Genomic DNA, 14,282 nt, shown 5'->3' on the forward strand with positions numbered 1-14,282 from the left:
GAGGGCAGATTGTTCCAAAAGCAAGGGGCTACTGCTGAGAAAGCCTGGTTTCTTGTTCTTTCTCTCCAGGCCTCCCTCGGCATTGGGCCCCTCAGCTGCCCTTCCTGGCTAGAACAAGTGGTTTGGGTAGATCGAAGTGGGAGGAGGCGTTTCGCTAGATAAGGCTGTTTAGTGGCCACAGTTGACCATAAATAAGCCATACTAATCTTTAATGGCAACATGTATGTTTTACTCGTACATACCACCACAAGTACAGTGGTGCCCCGCATAGCGACGATAATCCGTTCCGGAAAAATCGGCGCTATACGGATTTGTCGCTATGCGGAACAAAAAAGCCCATAGGAATGCATTAAAACATGCCTATGGGCAAATAACTCACCGTTATGCGAAAATCCTCCATACTGCTGCCATTTTTGCTGCCCAGTAAGCGAGGAAAGGGCGCAAAAACACTGCAGGCGGCCATTTTTTTACCCAGCGGCCATTTTGGAACCGCCGATCAGCTGTTAGAAAAAACATTGCTATGCGAAAATCGGTAAGCGAAACAGCTTACCGATCGTTGCAAAGCGATGTTTTACCATTTGAAACATTGCAATGCGATCGCTTTTGTGATCACAAAAAAGCCATCGCTATGTGGATTCTTCATTAAATGGGGCACCTGTTATGCGGGGCACCACTGTAATACATTTCAAGAAACTGCTTGACTTGTGACCACTTACTTGATGATAAGGGCACTGCTATTGAGTTCATTGACTAGGAAGGCCAGAAGAGCAGCTTTCTTGTCTGGAGGCAGTGCTTGGAAGGGTTTAGTGCGCAATTGGTTACAAAGGTCCTCATCTGCTCCATAGGCTATGAGGAAGCAGCGAAGGATCTCAGACACAGTATCGCGGTTCAGGCTTATCTCAGACAGTTTTTCACCAAGGATTTTCAATGACTGACAGAAAAAAAAAGGAAGAGAATAAATTATATAGGAAATGTGCACACATACAACAGCTGAGAACTGTACTTTTCACTTAAAACAATGAGTACATTGAAATTAGGTGCAAGGACTGATGAAAAAGGCATAAAAGTATGTGGCTAGTCTTAGATAAAACCCGAATCAGTGACAGGTCTGAGAATAACTTCCAAATACTCATGAGAAGGCTTCAGTGTTCTGCACAGTTTCTTGGTATGGTATGATCTTATTATTACCATAGACATTATAGTGAATGAAATAAGACAGATAGAAAAAGATAGAAAATTTTTTGCAAATTTTATATTTTGCATAAGTAATCTTTCTTTGCCACATTGAGCTGCCCTTTCCATCCCTTTTAAGCACAAGTTCAGGAAGCCTAAGGAGAAGTCATATCAGCTGGACAGTGGAGATGCAAAGGAATCAACGGAAAGGAATTCTGTACCATGGCCTCTGACATCTTTTCAGATTCCTTCTCACAAAAGCGTTTTCCTTAAATTTCCATTTTTTAAAAAAAATAGATAACTGCATCTCCCAATTCTAGAAACATATACCTTTTAAAAATGACAGGTGATCGTTTCAGGAATGTTGATGGATGTGCTAAAAACTACATTTTGCAGCTTAGGATTTAAGCTACAAAGCACACTAGAATCCCTAAAACAATGTGATCTTCATATTTTCCATGCAATACTGCAATTAACAGTATTTAGCCTCTGATATGCAAGCAATAATCCCAGTATGACATATTTATGAACCTGATACAAAGTCAAGATGCATTTGTTTCTACAACTGTTGAGTTACCTGTTTTGCACTAACACTGCTTCATGCACTGAAATGTTTTTGTTCCCTACAGTTCTGTCTGCTGGAGAAGGAACCTTGAAGATTTTGACTTCTGCTAACAAGTGAGCACAATATGCTTACTTGCCATGTTGGACACAGACTACTTGGATCTGTGCTCTTCTGTCAAGTCATATTATTTGGTAAATAATTTCTCCAGCTGTGTTATTCATACAAATCACTGCCACAAAATCAATCCATGCAACATTATCTCTAAGGCACTAGAAGGTGTATCTTTCTTGTACTTCGAACTCCAAGCACAAGATACCCTATTTTTTGCTCCATGAGAAACACTTTTTCCCCAAAACAAAGTGGTGCTGGTGGGGAACTGTGTGCATCTTATGGAGCGAATGCTGTCCCCCCTGCCACCACCGCTGCCTTCCCAGGCCTCAGCGGTGGTGGTGGTGGGGACCCCCACAGTGCCTTCTGAGGCCTCCGGAGGCCTGGGAAGGCAGCGATGGTGGCGGGGGGAACAGTATTCGCTCCATAAGAGCCACACACATTTATTAATTAATTAATTTGTTTGTTTATTGGTATTTTAAAATTAGGTGCGTCTTATGGAGCAAAAAATATGTTAGATACAGAAGGCAGGGCAGTTGCTCCTAATTTGATCAAATGTTTTAAATACAGTGTATTCTACAAAAGAAATTCTACCTTTAATCAAAACTGATATTCCCTTTAATTTTCAGCCCTGCTGGACGAGGCTCTGGCCCATGTGATTCTACCATCCTCCGTGGGATTCCATCCCAACCCAAGGAGTTGAAAATGACTGCTGTGGGTGCACAGAGGAGGAGCCCTGTGCAGAGTGGGGCAGAGTTGCAGGCGCATTCCTTAGAGGGAACCTTGATTAAAACTCAACTTGGATGTTCCTGTCCATGAAAACCACCTTTAATCTCTTCTTCTTCATCATGCCAACAGAGTTCTTGACTTATTATTTAAAGATGAGCACAGCTCAGGCACAACCTTGAGTTTAGTTCTGTAGATGCGGCAATCTAGTTTCCATGTGTAACAACTTAATAATGTTTATTGGCCCAAGAATTTCACTTTATTTGCTGGCAAATGGTCACCAGCAATTCCAATCCACATCCTACCCAGAGTAAACACAGAAAAAAAAATAAGTCACGCCTGTGTGCATGTCACAATTCCACAGGGGGGGGGGGAACATACTTTATGTGGTATTGGACCAAACTTCCTGAGACTTGCAGCTTTCAGTTAAAAACACTACTGTTCTAACTTTTGTGGCTTTTCATATGCAGAGCAAGACAAAGACAACCCTTACTAACATTTCAGAAGATAGAGGGTTGACAAAAAAAAGATTTTCAGCATTTGGGTCAATTTTGTTGCTCTGTATAGTTCATTGCCCCTCCTCACACCTGAACCAGGATGACACACAGTAACACAAATTGTGCCATTCCGTCCAATCTATCTTGGTACAGAATGTGTATCCAGGGAGTTTTAAAAAACAACACATTGTAAACACAGTTATTATGATAGCATCTTCTGCACCAAACAGCACACACTCACTTTACAGTCTCTATGACTACAGTACTCATATTCAGACTTGAATTCTGATGCAACAGACTACATTAATCCATTGCCCTACCTGACAGTAAGAAGGGAGGCCAGGGTCGTAGAGTGCAGCCTTCACCAGCTTTACCAGGAGGTCCAACACTTCACCCAAACTATCTCCAACATTGAAGAGGCCTTCTTGCAAGGTACTCAAGCTGGGAACCTCTCTCGCTACATCAAAGCCTAGCACCTTGCCATAGTTGTGTAGGAATTCCACAATGGCTAAGCAATCTGCAAAGGCATGGCTGGGCAAAACCAAACCAGGGATCCGAGAAAATTCTGGAAGAGGCTGAGGAAGAGGCAAAATATCAGTACATACGATATGGAGCAGTCTCTGGCAAAACAGCTTGCCCAATTGTTTTGTTTATTCAAGTTCCATCCTGACTCACACAGGCGTAGCAAATATCACATGAAAGATGAGGTGAAAATAGGTGAAGGCAGGATGATAGGGCCCTGGATATAGCTAATAATAATCTGAGCTGCCATCTAAAAAACAAATGCTCCACTTTAAAACATGCAAATTCTACTTAAAGAGATACATAGGAAAAGTCAAAATATTCCTAGGAAAGTATTTTAGTCTCACTAACAAAAATAAAGTAGATGACTCTCAATTTTAATGTTTTAGAGAAGAACTAAATGGGTAAACAAAGCAAATAGATCAAAATCCTGTTACGTGTTGTAGTAAATCACACAAGAGTAGGCCCATTGAATTAATGGGGATTTGGTGAATAAACTCCTCCATAGTTCCATTTACACTATGGGACCCTAGTCCAGTGGCAACTTAATTTAGCAGTTAAGGTGCAGTTAGAGTAGGCCCATTTGAATCAATGGAACATATGGAAGAGTTGACTCGTATCCCTTTCTGATTCAGTAGGCCTACTCTAATGTGATTTACTGTGATAAGCAACAGGATTTTGACAACACAACTTTATATTAGATCAGTGGTTCCCAATCTTGGGTAACCCAGGTATTCTTGGAATGCAATTCCACAAAGCCTTCATCTCTAACTGAGCTGGCTAGGGTTTCTGGGAGTTGCAGTCCAAGATCACCTCAGTTACCCAAAGTAACTGGTAACTACTGGACTAGATGCTAGCAGGTTTATAATTTTCCCAAACAACAGAAAAATATAAAGCACCAGGTGTTTTTAGCAGATATATCTGAGACAGAACCATTTCTAAGAGAAAGTGATTATTTTAGGTTGGCAGATAAGAACAGTATCTCACAGACATCTGATTTCTAACCCAAGTACAGTATTTTGAGCACAAAACTGGCACTGTGAGAACCCCTGGTATCAGCTTTTGAAATGCCAAAGTATGTCTATCCAGATGCCCTGCCCTACATTCTAATATAAAAGAGGCCTAGAACACGGCTACATAAAAATATGAGCCTGACTCCAACAGGAGTTACTCAGTGGAAAAAATGGTAACTTCTGTCAAAAACAAGTAGCACTACACATCTAGTATAACACAACTCACTCAACTCAATGCCTTCCAGCTGTTTTAGTCTACAAATTGCATCATCCTTGACTACTGGTCATACTGATTTGCACTGATGAAATTTATAGTCTAGAACAGTCCCATGGTGAAGTATTAACCTAAAAATTATCTGAAATGTAGAAGCATATTTGTATGTCTGGAAGCTGAGTCATGGCAGCTGGACTTCTTTCTTATTACAGTGGGGTCTTGACTTGAGAACTTAATCCGTATTGGAAGGCGGTTCTCAAGTCAAAAAGTTCTCAGGTCAAATCTGCATTTCCCATAGGAATGCATTGAGAACCATTTGATCCGTATCTGCTCTTTTCCGTCCATAGAAACTAATGGGAAGCTGCTATTCCGCCTTCGACCACCAGAGGGGGATATTTTGTTTCTTTTTTTCTTAGGTCAAGAAAGGTTCAGGGAAGGCAGGGAAAATACAGTCCAGGCAGTACAGTACCAGGCAGTCTGAAGACTGTCTCCCAATCCACTCTCTAAACGCAGGGAGGAGTGAGGAAGCAGACAGGCACCCTTTTCACTGCCCAACAGTTAACTGAAAGTTCAAATTTTGCACTTTCCCTGCCTCCCACGTGTTTTTTTTTCAGTTCTTAACTCAAATCTAAGTACTTAAGTCAAGTCAATATTTTCCTGTGAGAGTGGTTCTTAAGTCAAAATGTTCTTAACTCAAGCCGTTCTTAAGTCAAGACCCCACTGTAGATTGAAATGTTTCACTACTCATCCAAATAGCTTCTTCAGTCTGAAGACAGTTGGTAGGAGATCCCTGATATATCCTCCACATTGGTTTCACTTCCCCCTGGGCTGAATAGCTTCCTTAGATGGACAAAGGACTGGAGGTGAATGAAAATCCCACTTCTGCAGTCCTTCTCCACCCATCATGGGTTGTCAACAATGGTCTTTCTGGTGTGTGTGGTCCTGATCTTTCTGGGGACGGGTGAAAGGGCAGCATGATAAATAGGAGATAGATTGTATCTAATGCCTCAAACCCCTGTTGAGTGAGGGTTTTTCTGTATGCACGTGTATGGCCTCCCTTACTCCAATCTCAAACCACCTATCTTCTTGGTCCAAAGTAAGTACATCTTGGTCATCAAATGAGTGCACTTTGTCCTTCAAATGAAGGAATACTGCTGATTGTGGTCCTGAGCTGTTGCCCTTCCTGTGCTGGCCATTCTCCCGTTTAGTGGCTGTTTGGATTCTTAAGTGTAGAGCTCCAAAAACTCCTCTTTACATTGGACCACATATACTATATTACTCCTGTTGTGTTTTGGTGTCCAATCTTTTGGGTGGGTGAGTCTCTGCCTTAGTGTGTTTATAGGTTTGAAGTGAATGGGTATGTGGTGTTTACCAAAGCACATATATCAGAGATCTCCTACCAACTCTCCTCAGACTGAAGAAGCTACTTGGATGAGTAGGAAAACATTTCAACCTAATAAGAAGGAAGTCCAGTTGCCATGACTCAGCTTCCAGATAACCTCACCTGGATGACTGAGCATTTTCAAAGACATATTTGTATGTGTTTTGTAGTCATAACTGCAGTACAGGTATATCATTTGAATGTTTTTGTTTTGGATTTCACACTAAACACCTTAATTAACAAACTCCTAAAAATCTAGCCTAGAAATGCCCCTGGTAGAAATGCAAGCTGGGATCACACACTTTAAATAGTATTAGGGAACACTATGTTGTTTGGATTTCCTCTCCTTAACTTCACTTGGCTACCTTATTGTTAAAGACCACAGTTGCTTTACAACAGGAGGCTCTCCCCACATACATCACTGTGGCCAAGCAGTTCAGCACACCTGATGGTCCCCTAGACACATGTCCTCAGCAGGCTTTTTCATCTCCTCTAAGATCATTTGCTGCCTCAGCCGTTCTTCCTGACGCTTCTGGGCAAGGAGATTCTTATCAATTTTCCGTGGGATCTTTGTGGACAATGCCACCTTCTTTTCCTTGGGCTTCATCTTTTCTTTTGGCTTCACCTTCTCCTTCAGTTTCTCTGGCTTATTCTTTTCTGGCTTGCTCTTTTCTTTCTTTACCTGGAACTGGAGGAAAGACAGATATGTCACACTTTCATTGTGATTACTCTGGATTTAGCTACTGCCCAGTTCCTTCAGTGACCTCATCATCATCATAACTTACTTTAGGTTTCCGCTTTACTTCCTTAGGTTTGACGTCCTTGGGCTTTGATGCCTTGGTTTCTTGCTTCTGCTTACTTTGAACCTAGAAAAACAGTATTATTGAGAACTCAAAAGAGAATTTTGAAAACAGAAGAGACCTAAGAAGTAAAGCTATTGCTCCATTTTGCCCCAAATAGTCCTGAAAACCTTTACTAGAGACATATATTAATTGAACATAGTGCCTCACATTTCAGTTGGAAAGATGCAGTCTCTTCATCCTGCACACTCTGGCTAATGAGGGCAAACCATTTCACACTGCTTAGATTAACCATATAGTAAATTGTGGGAGTTGGTATCCTCAAATATCAGCTCTGATTAAAAGTTTATGTTCATTATGACCTGAAATAAATATCTAGAAAAAGGGCTGGGGCTTTTGGCTATCCAGTTGCCTTGGACCAATCCTGTTGCCCTGCTGGTTGTGGAGTTGAAATCTAAAACATCTGGAGGGTTGGAAGTTCCCCACCCTATTCTTGTAATGTCTGGTAAGTCTAAACAAATTGGGAAATCTATTTTTGCTCCTCTATCCCTCATGTTTCCCTACCTGAGTTCCACTCTGTCATTCAATCCTTCCCACCTTCAAGAGATACACAGCTAAAACTTCAATTTTTAAAAAATGTCAACGTACTTATGCCAGCTTCCTTAGTAATATCTCAGGAGTGCGGTTCCTTTCCACACCCTTTGGAATATGTGCCTTGTCTTGAAGTATACATAACCTTGCCAGAAACCCATAAAGGAAGCTCCCATCTCTTGTTCCAACCTTAGTTCATTTTACCCCCAAACCGTTCATCCCATGATCTTAGAGGGAGTGACTGCCCTCTTTCTATCTAGAATGCCCTGCTTCATTTTACTAGATGTACCTTTTGTCTCATTTTCTTCTTGGTCTTGCTTATCTTCACTTTATCTTCATCACTGGCCACCTCTGCAAATACATACAGGATAAAGAAAGAATGAAATAAACATCTGAAAGAATAAACCAACCCTCAGTCCCATAATTAACAATTCCACTATGTGTTACAGGAAGGTACCACTTCTCTGAAAGGGGTAGGTTTAGAATGGTATGCTCTTAAGAAAATCTCAGAATGTTAAGTGAGATAATATTTTATTTGGTATCAATTGTTATGTCTTTACTTCAAAATGTGTGGTTCAAACTACCTTAGTTCTGAAAAGAAGCATTACTAATCATGAGGTTGACTCTTAATATTTACTCCATTAAGTCTGCAAACTGTACTCAATATAAACTGAATTGCTCCTGAATATATTGTAGACGTATGCAGGAATTGCTAAAGATCTTCAAGAGTTCCAAGGCCTGGCTTTTAAAGCAACTTGTGAGTCTGGGTGCAGCCCTGCACCATACTGATTGCATGGTCGATTAATGTCACTTAACATTAATTACAGTCATAGAATCATAGCATAACTGAGTTGGAAAAGGCCAGTCCAAACCCCTGCTCAATGCAGGAAAGTCATTCTCCTTGAGGACACTCTCTTTGCACTCAAGTTGAGACTGGGTGCAGAAATAAGGTGTGAGTCTGAGGCAGGACTTGAGCTACGTGCCGAGAGCAAATCAAGTTCTATATCTCTTGTGTAGTTGTATTTGTGTGGTGGCTTCCACTGTCTGAATCACATCCAAATACTAATGACAAGCAAAGAAACATAGTAAGTAAATCAGCAGTGACACCCTGTTCCTCCCCATAGGGCAAGGGCATCAACTCTTCTTCCCCATATTTCTATTTCTGAATCTCTCAGCTACATTTATTTTAACAAGATTCTAGCCCTCATGGCTATGGAGACACAAAAGAAAGCTTGGAAGACAGGGTCTGCAAGCATTTTCAGTTCTCGGGGCACAACTCTTATGCTCTGTGTAGCTACCTGCCCCGCCCCTCAAAGTCTCCAGTCATGTTCTCTTACCTATATACTCTTACTGCCCCTTGCTTATCCGTTCCTCTCTTCCTGCTGCCACACCGCTCCTTGACAAGAAATTCCAAATTTTGCAAAAACTCAAACATTAGTTTCCAGAAAAAGCATGCAAAGGGAGATTTATGCAGAAGAAGCAGGTTTGCATGCATCTTGTAGATTTGCTTTATTTTTGAGAGCAAAAGTTGAATTTTCTTGGTGCACAAAATGAACACCCTTGCCTCCAGAGACTGATAAAACAACTCCTGTGACAAACCAAAGTTCTTTCTTGTGAAAGTTACTAGCATGCATAATGGGCTTGTCAAGCTGATACCTTGAGCCTCCAGTTTCTTCAGAACTCGAACATCAGTCTTGCTCTGCAGGTCCGGCACTCTGACTTTGGGAGGTCGGCCCCGGCCACGTTTCACCTTGGGCATTTCCTTAGCCTTAGCTTTCTCAGTATTTCGGGGTCGGCCCCGCTTGCCTGTGATAGCCAGGATACGTGAGGGGATTTCTTCAGATGCCAGTTTTACCCACTTAAGGCCCTAAGATATGAAGAAAGAGATACTGTTTACAGAAAACAGACTCTCTGTGTATCTATCAATTCTACTTATATGCAGAAGTCCACCAGCTTCTCCTCATGAGATAATTTGTCTGTTTAATATTCTCCTATCCCTAACAGACACAGGAAAGGCAGTCAACTTGTATTCCTGTGGCCCACCAAGGGCATTTCTGAGGTCTCAAACACTCCACACGCCCCAAATTTTATTTTTATATCTAGTTTTGCTTCTGAAATTACCTTATATTTTCCATGGAGGATAGGGAGTAATTCTGTCAGATTCTGAGGTGGTGCCCCCTCCTTCTAGACCAGGAGTCCCAAACTATAGCCCGTGGGCCACATCCGGCCCACATTGCCATTTTGTCCAGCCTGTTCCCTTCAGCCCATGTGTGCGGGGATTGGCGTGTGTGTGTGTGTGTGTGTGTGTGTGTGTGCGTGCGTGCGTGCATGCGTGCGTGCGTGCGTGTGGGCAGGGGTATCCGTGTGTGTGTGTATGCCAGCCAGTGTCTGCATGCATGGAGGGGCAAGCTAGTGTGTGCATGCGTGCAGCTGTGCATCTGTGTTTGCACGTGCACACACATTCCTGTTCTTTCAGCCCTCAAAAACCTTGAAAATATCCGGTGTGGCCCTCACTGTAAAAAATTTGGAGACCCTATTCTAAACCAATCCAAAATTTTATTTTTAAAAAGTTTAACCACTAGGGGGCACAACAATCCACTTTCAGTTTATAAAATATTTTTCTGATTAAACCATTTTTTCAATTATCAAAAACTCACTACAGTGGTGCCTCACAAGACAAATGTAATTCGTTCCGCGAATAGCGCTGTCTTGTGAAATTTTCATCTTGCGAAAAGCGGTTTCCCATAGGAATGCACTGCAATGCATTTCTATGGGAACCTCGCAAGATGAAAATAATTCATTCATCTTGCGAGGCATCGGTCTTGGGGGAAAAAAACATTTGTCTTGCGAAGCATGGCCATAGAAGAAGCCGTCTTGCAAGGCACCACAGTGATCGGGGGAAAACATTCGTCTTGCGGGTTTTTCGTCCCGCGAGGCATTCATCTTGCGAGGCACCACTGTATAGTGATTTTTCAAAAATAGATATTAAGAAATAAATAGCAAATTAGGTTTTTGATCATACTTCCCCCTTTTTAAAGCCCTTCCCCACGGGAAGAACAACCCTTAGGCTGCTAGCAGATCTGAAAAACAGCCATGGGTGGCTTGACAAGATGCCAGAAGCCACACTGCCAGATTCCCAGAATGCTGCCACAGCCTGCTTTTGGCACCTGTGTCCCAAGAAATATAGCTTATTCTAAGATACTGTTAAGTGCTTTCTCAGGCCTAGGCAGACAGTTTTAACAGACACTTCACCATGTATGCCTGCACCCCTTGTAAAACTTAATGCACAATTTATCTTCCAAGAAGTGCCTGCCGCAGTTTGCTTATGTGATCCCTAGAGGAGGACAACTGCAGTGAAGCTGGAGGCTAGTTGCTCCTGGGTTTGCCTCAATACTTACCTCAGGAGTTTCTCGCTCTTCAAAGAAATCTCCCACTGGCATTCGGGGACTGAAGCTGAAGTGCTCACGGCGGACGTTCTGCACAATGTTTCTACTCAGGTACTAAAAGAGGAGTAAGTTACCAAAACATAAGTCAATAAAGAATCTGGGTAGGACTAGCGCTACACAGGCTAGGGAAGAAGCTCTTTCTGAAGTGAGCACAATGCATGTTTTGACCTAACAAAAGCCTTAGCTTCTTGAAAAGCACAGTGTAGCCAAGATATCCATTCACTGGGAGTGCCTAATTTTTTAACTATCCTAATTTGATGCTATCTGCTAAAAAGAGTTCAAAAATAATGAAGCTAATCTGATTTCTGGGTCCCTACTCTACATAGAGACCACATCCAGTAGCTCAATCATCACTGCTTTTGATTTGGTAAGCTCACTTTACCTTTATCACCTCTGGAAACTGCTTCATCCTCTTGCCACAGGGTCCATAGTACCAGGTCTCTCCCTGCCAACGGCTGCTACCCTTCTTGATGCGCACCTCCCTTCGCCACCTGAGCAGGAAAATGACCTATTAAAGACTAGATGCACATAGTCTCATTCTGCTTGAACAAGCACCATGACAAAGCAGAAAACTTGCCAAGCAGATAATGCTGCTTACCCATGCTTTAAGGGATACCGCACCTCTTCAACTGTGGCTATCCGCCTCCTTGGAGGATCACCTGATCAGAATAAGCAGCCATTAGCAATGGAGTCAACTGCTGTTGACAATGCAGCTGAAAGGTCTGAGGGAAAGGATCCACTTACTCTTAGAAGATGCATTGAGTGCTGAGACATCTTTATTCTTCCCGTCTGTTACAGTTGTAGTGTTCTTTGAACAGCTGCTCTCGGCTTCCTCTTCTATGGGGGCGTCTAGACCTGCTGGTTCAAGTGGTGCTTGTGAACCCAAAAGCTCTGTGCCTTCTTGTCCCACTTCATTCACACCTGACAGCTCTAGGCTGCTGTCTACAGCAAAGAAAAGAAAGACATTAAATGAGATGATAAAAAGCAGAAAACCTTTGACTAGGAAAGTCAAAACAGAGCAGAAGAGCTGGAGGTTTAAATATAAATGGACTGGAACGACAAAATCCAGATTTTGTTGTTGTTTAAACAGGCTTGGAAAAGTATCTAAGGCCCATCTTTTCCCTGCTAGCATAAAAAAGAGATTGCCTTTTGTTTTTTACAGAGGGTTTTCCCAGTGGCTGTTCCCAAGCTTTCGAATGCTCCACCCCAAGAAGCCAGGTTGGCCTCCTCCCTCTTGTCCTTCCATCGTCAGGTAAAGACCATCCCTCTTCGGGCAGGCATTTTAAGCAGTAAGTTCTTTCAGGAATGCTTCTTTTACAACTTAGGTTTTTTTAAAGTTTCAAAATTGTTTTTAATCTTGGTTTTTAAACTTATTATATGTTTCTGTATTTTTTTAACATGATGTTTATACTGTATTCTAAAAACCGTTGTTTGTTTTATAGTTTTATCTGTTGTGAGCAGCCTTTTATCCTCTATGGGCAGAAAAGCGGCATATATATTAAATAAACAGGTAATAACTCAGATTTCGAAATACTTAACTATAGGTTCACAATATCAAAAAATGACCAGAACATTACACATAAATATACCTAGCACAACAACCTTTGATGTTTTATGTTACCCTTAATGTATTTCTAACAGTTGAACAGAACTTTACAAGGCAAATGCTAATAAAGGTCAGCCTAAAAAGTCAATCTATTTAGCCTCATCAGTTGGGGATCTTTCTCCTCTTTCTCTTCAAATAAGCAGACTCCCACATGAAATCACCATGTGAACAACATGATCCTCTATACCTACTTGGAGGTTTGGGAATATTTTCTATTGTGCATTGTGCCTGCTCTAAAATGTAATTCATGAGTCATCTCCAAAAGTAGGCTTGATGCTCTTTAAGGAGCAACTAAAGAAAATAAAGTTAAACAACTTACTACTGGGCATAATAACAGCATATGTCTAGCACGCTGAAATTAGGCTATGATTATCTTCATAAGACACAACAAATACAAACCTCATATATACCTATTCTCACCTTGTAACATACAAACATTTATTTAAAACCCTCTTTGCACAGATATAAAATGAAAACATGCACCACTGTTCCCAATATTTGCAGAATCATTTGTTTTTTCATTGCTTAAACCAAGCCTATGAAGACTATAGATCTACAAACCACAACTTTTGACACTAGACCTGAACCTGCCCTAAAATGTATATTTCACAATCCCATATGTCCTTTCACAAACATTCAGTAAAGACTAATATAAACAAAGGTAGATAAAGGATCTGAAGGGTTCTTCATTAGAACAGCTGGACAATGGCTCCTAGAGCGCAATACATCTTGAAGTGAATAGACCTTGCTCACCTTGCAAAACAGACTCCCCAAGAACAGGTGGCAAATTGGCACTTCCAAAAAGTGAGGTGTCAGGCTGACTGTCATCTGCCAACAGACTGAAGGAGTCAGAGGGATTGAGAGAAGGGCTGCCAGGACACTCCAGGGCAGAGATGTCAGGAGGGTCCTCCAGGGGTGACTTGCCGCTTACCAACTCAGAAGTATCCATCTCATAGAGATCTCCAGTCCCTGGGTCTGAAAATCATGAAATGGAGACATAGCCATCACCTGTTGTCTAAGAAAACAATCTCACTCTGTTATACTCCTAAGTACAATGACAGCACCATCTAATTTTAACATTTTGAGTTACTAGTGTATTTTATGGTAAGGTAGGGCTATGCCTATTATCATAAATGGGGGGGCCTGAAGCAGAAAGACATGTTTTACGTTCATGGCAGAGATGGGACTTGAAACAGGGACTCCCTGGCCCATGTGATCTTGCCCACATATGGAAACAAATAATGTAAGTGCAAAAAATCCAGAAAATAATTAAATTTTCAAATTTCCTGAGGTTATTCCAAGCAATGTGTGAAAACAAGATTATATTCACATAGGGAAGGATTTAATAACAAAGAGAGAGAGAGAGAATTGGTTTCTTCCCAGCATTTACACAATTTGGTAATCTAAGCCTCTTCCAATTCAGCAGCATTATTTTTTTGGAAAGAAGATACATAATGGAAAAAGATATGTACTCATAGCTGTTGCATGAGGAAGAACATTCACAGAAAGGATGGAGGGATATATATCAAGACTACTACAAGTCACTTCTTCTATCTTAATAAAGGTAATTTGCTTGAGATCAATAAAATAACAGCGAATACTGGAAAAGATGTAGTCAGAATACTAATTAGAAAACAAAG

General features: G+C 41.4%; 1 protein-coding gene across 12 annotated transcripts in view; it reads right to left on the reverse strand.

The window, feature by feature from the left end:
• Nucleotides 1-14,282, reverse strand: part of BAZ2A (bromodomain adjacent to zinc finger domain 2A) — a 70,769-nt gene that overhangs the window by 18,749 nt on the left and 37,738 nt on the right. For all 12 annotated transcript variants that reach the window (XM_078384389.1, XM_078384391.1, XM_078384388.1 and 9 more), the window contains exons 5-15: nucleotides 13,396-13,617; nucleotides 11,781-11,978; nucleotides 11,635-11,695; nucleotides 11,419-11,527; nucleotides 10,989-11,090; nucleotides 9,247-9,457; nucleotides 7,880-7,941; nucleotides 6,985-7,065; nucleotides 6,645-6,887; nucleotides 3,390-3,644; nucleotides 717-931 (exon numbers count right to left, since the gene is read on the reverse strand). In XM_078384389.1, coding sequence (XP_078240515.1) covers nucleotides 717-931; nucleotides 3,390-3,644; nucleotides 6,645-6,887; nucleotides 6,985-7,065; nucleotides 7,880-7,941; nucleotides 9,247-9,457; nucleotides 10,989-11,090; nucleotides 11,419-11,527; nucleotides 11,635-11,695; nucleotides 11,781-11,978; nucleotides 13,396-13,617 — 1,759 coding nt within the window. The remainder of the gene's footprint in view (nucleotides 1-716; nucleotides 932-3,389; nucleotides 3,645-6,644; nucleotides 6,888-6,984; nucleotides 7,066-7,879; nucleotides 7,942-9,246; nucleotides 9,458-10,988; nucleotides 11,091-11,418; nucleotides 11,528-11,634; nucleotides 11,696-11,780; nucleotides 11,979-13,395; nucleotides 13,618-14,282) is intronic.

This window comes from Pogona vitticeps, chromosome 2 (genome assembly GCF_051106095.1).
Source record: "Pogona vitticeps strain Pit_001003342236 chromosome 2, PviZW2.1, whole genome shotgun sequence".
In the NCBI taxonomy this organism is placed as follows: domain Eukaryota; kingdom Metazoa; phylum Chordata; class Lepidosauria; order Squamata; family Agamidae; genus Pogona; species Pogona vitticeps.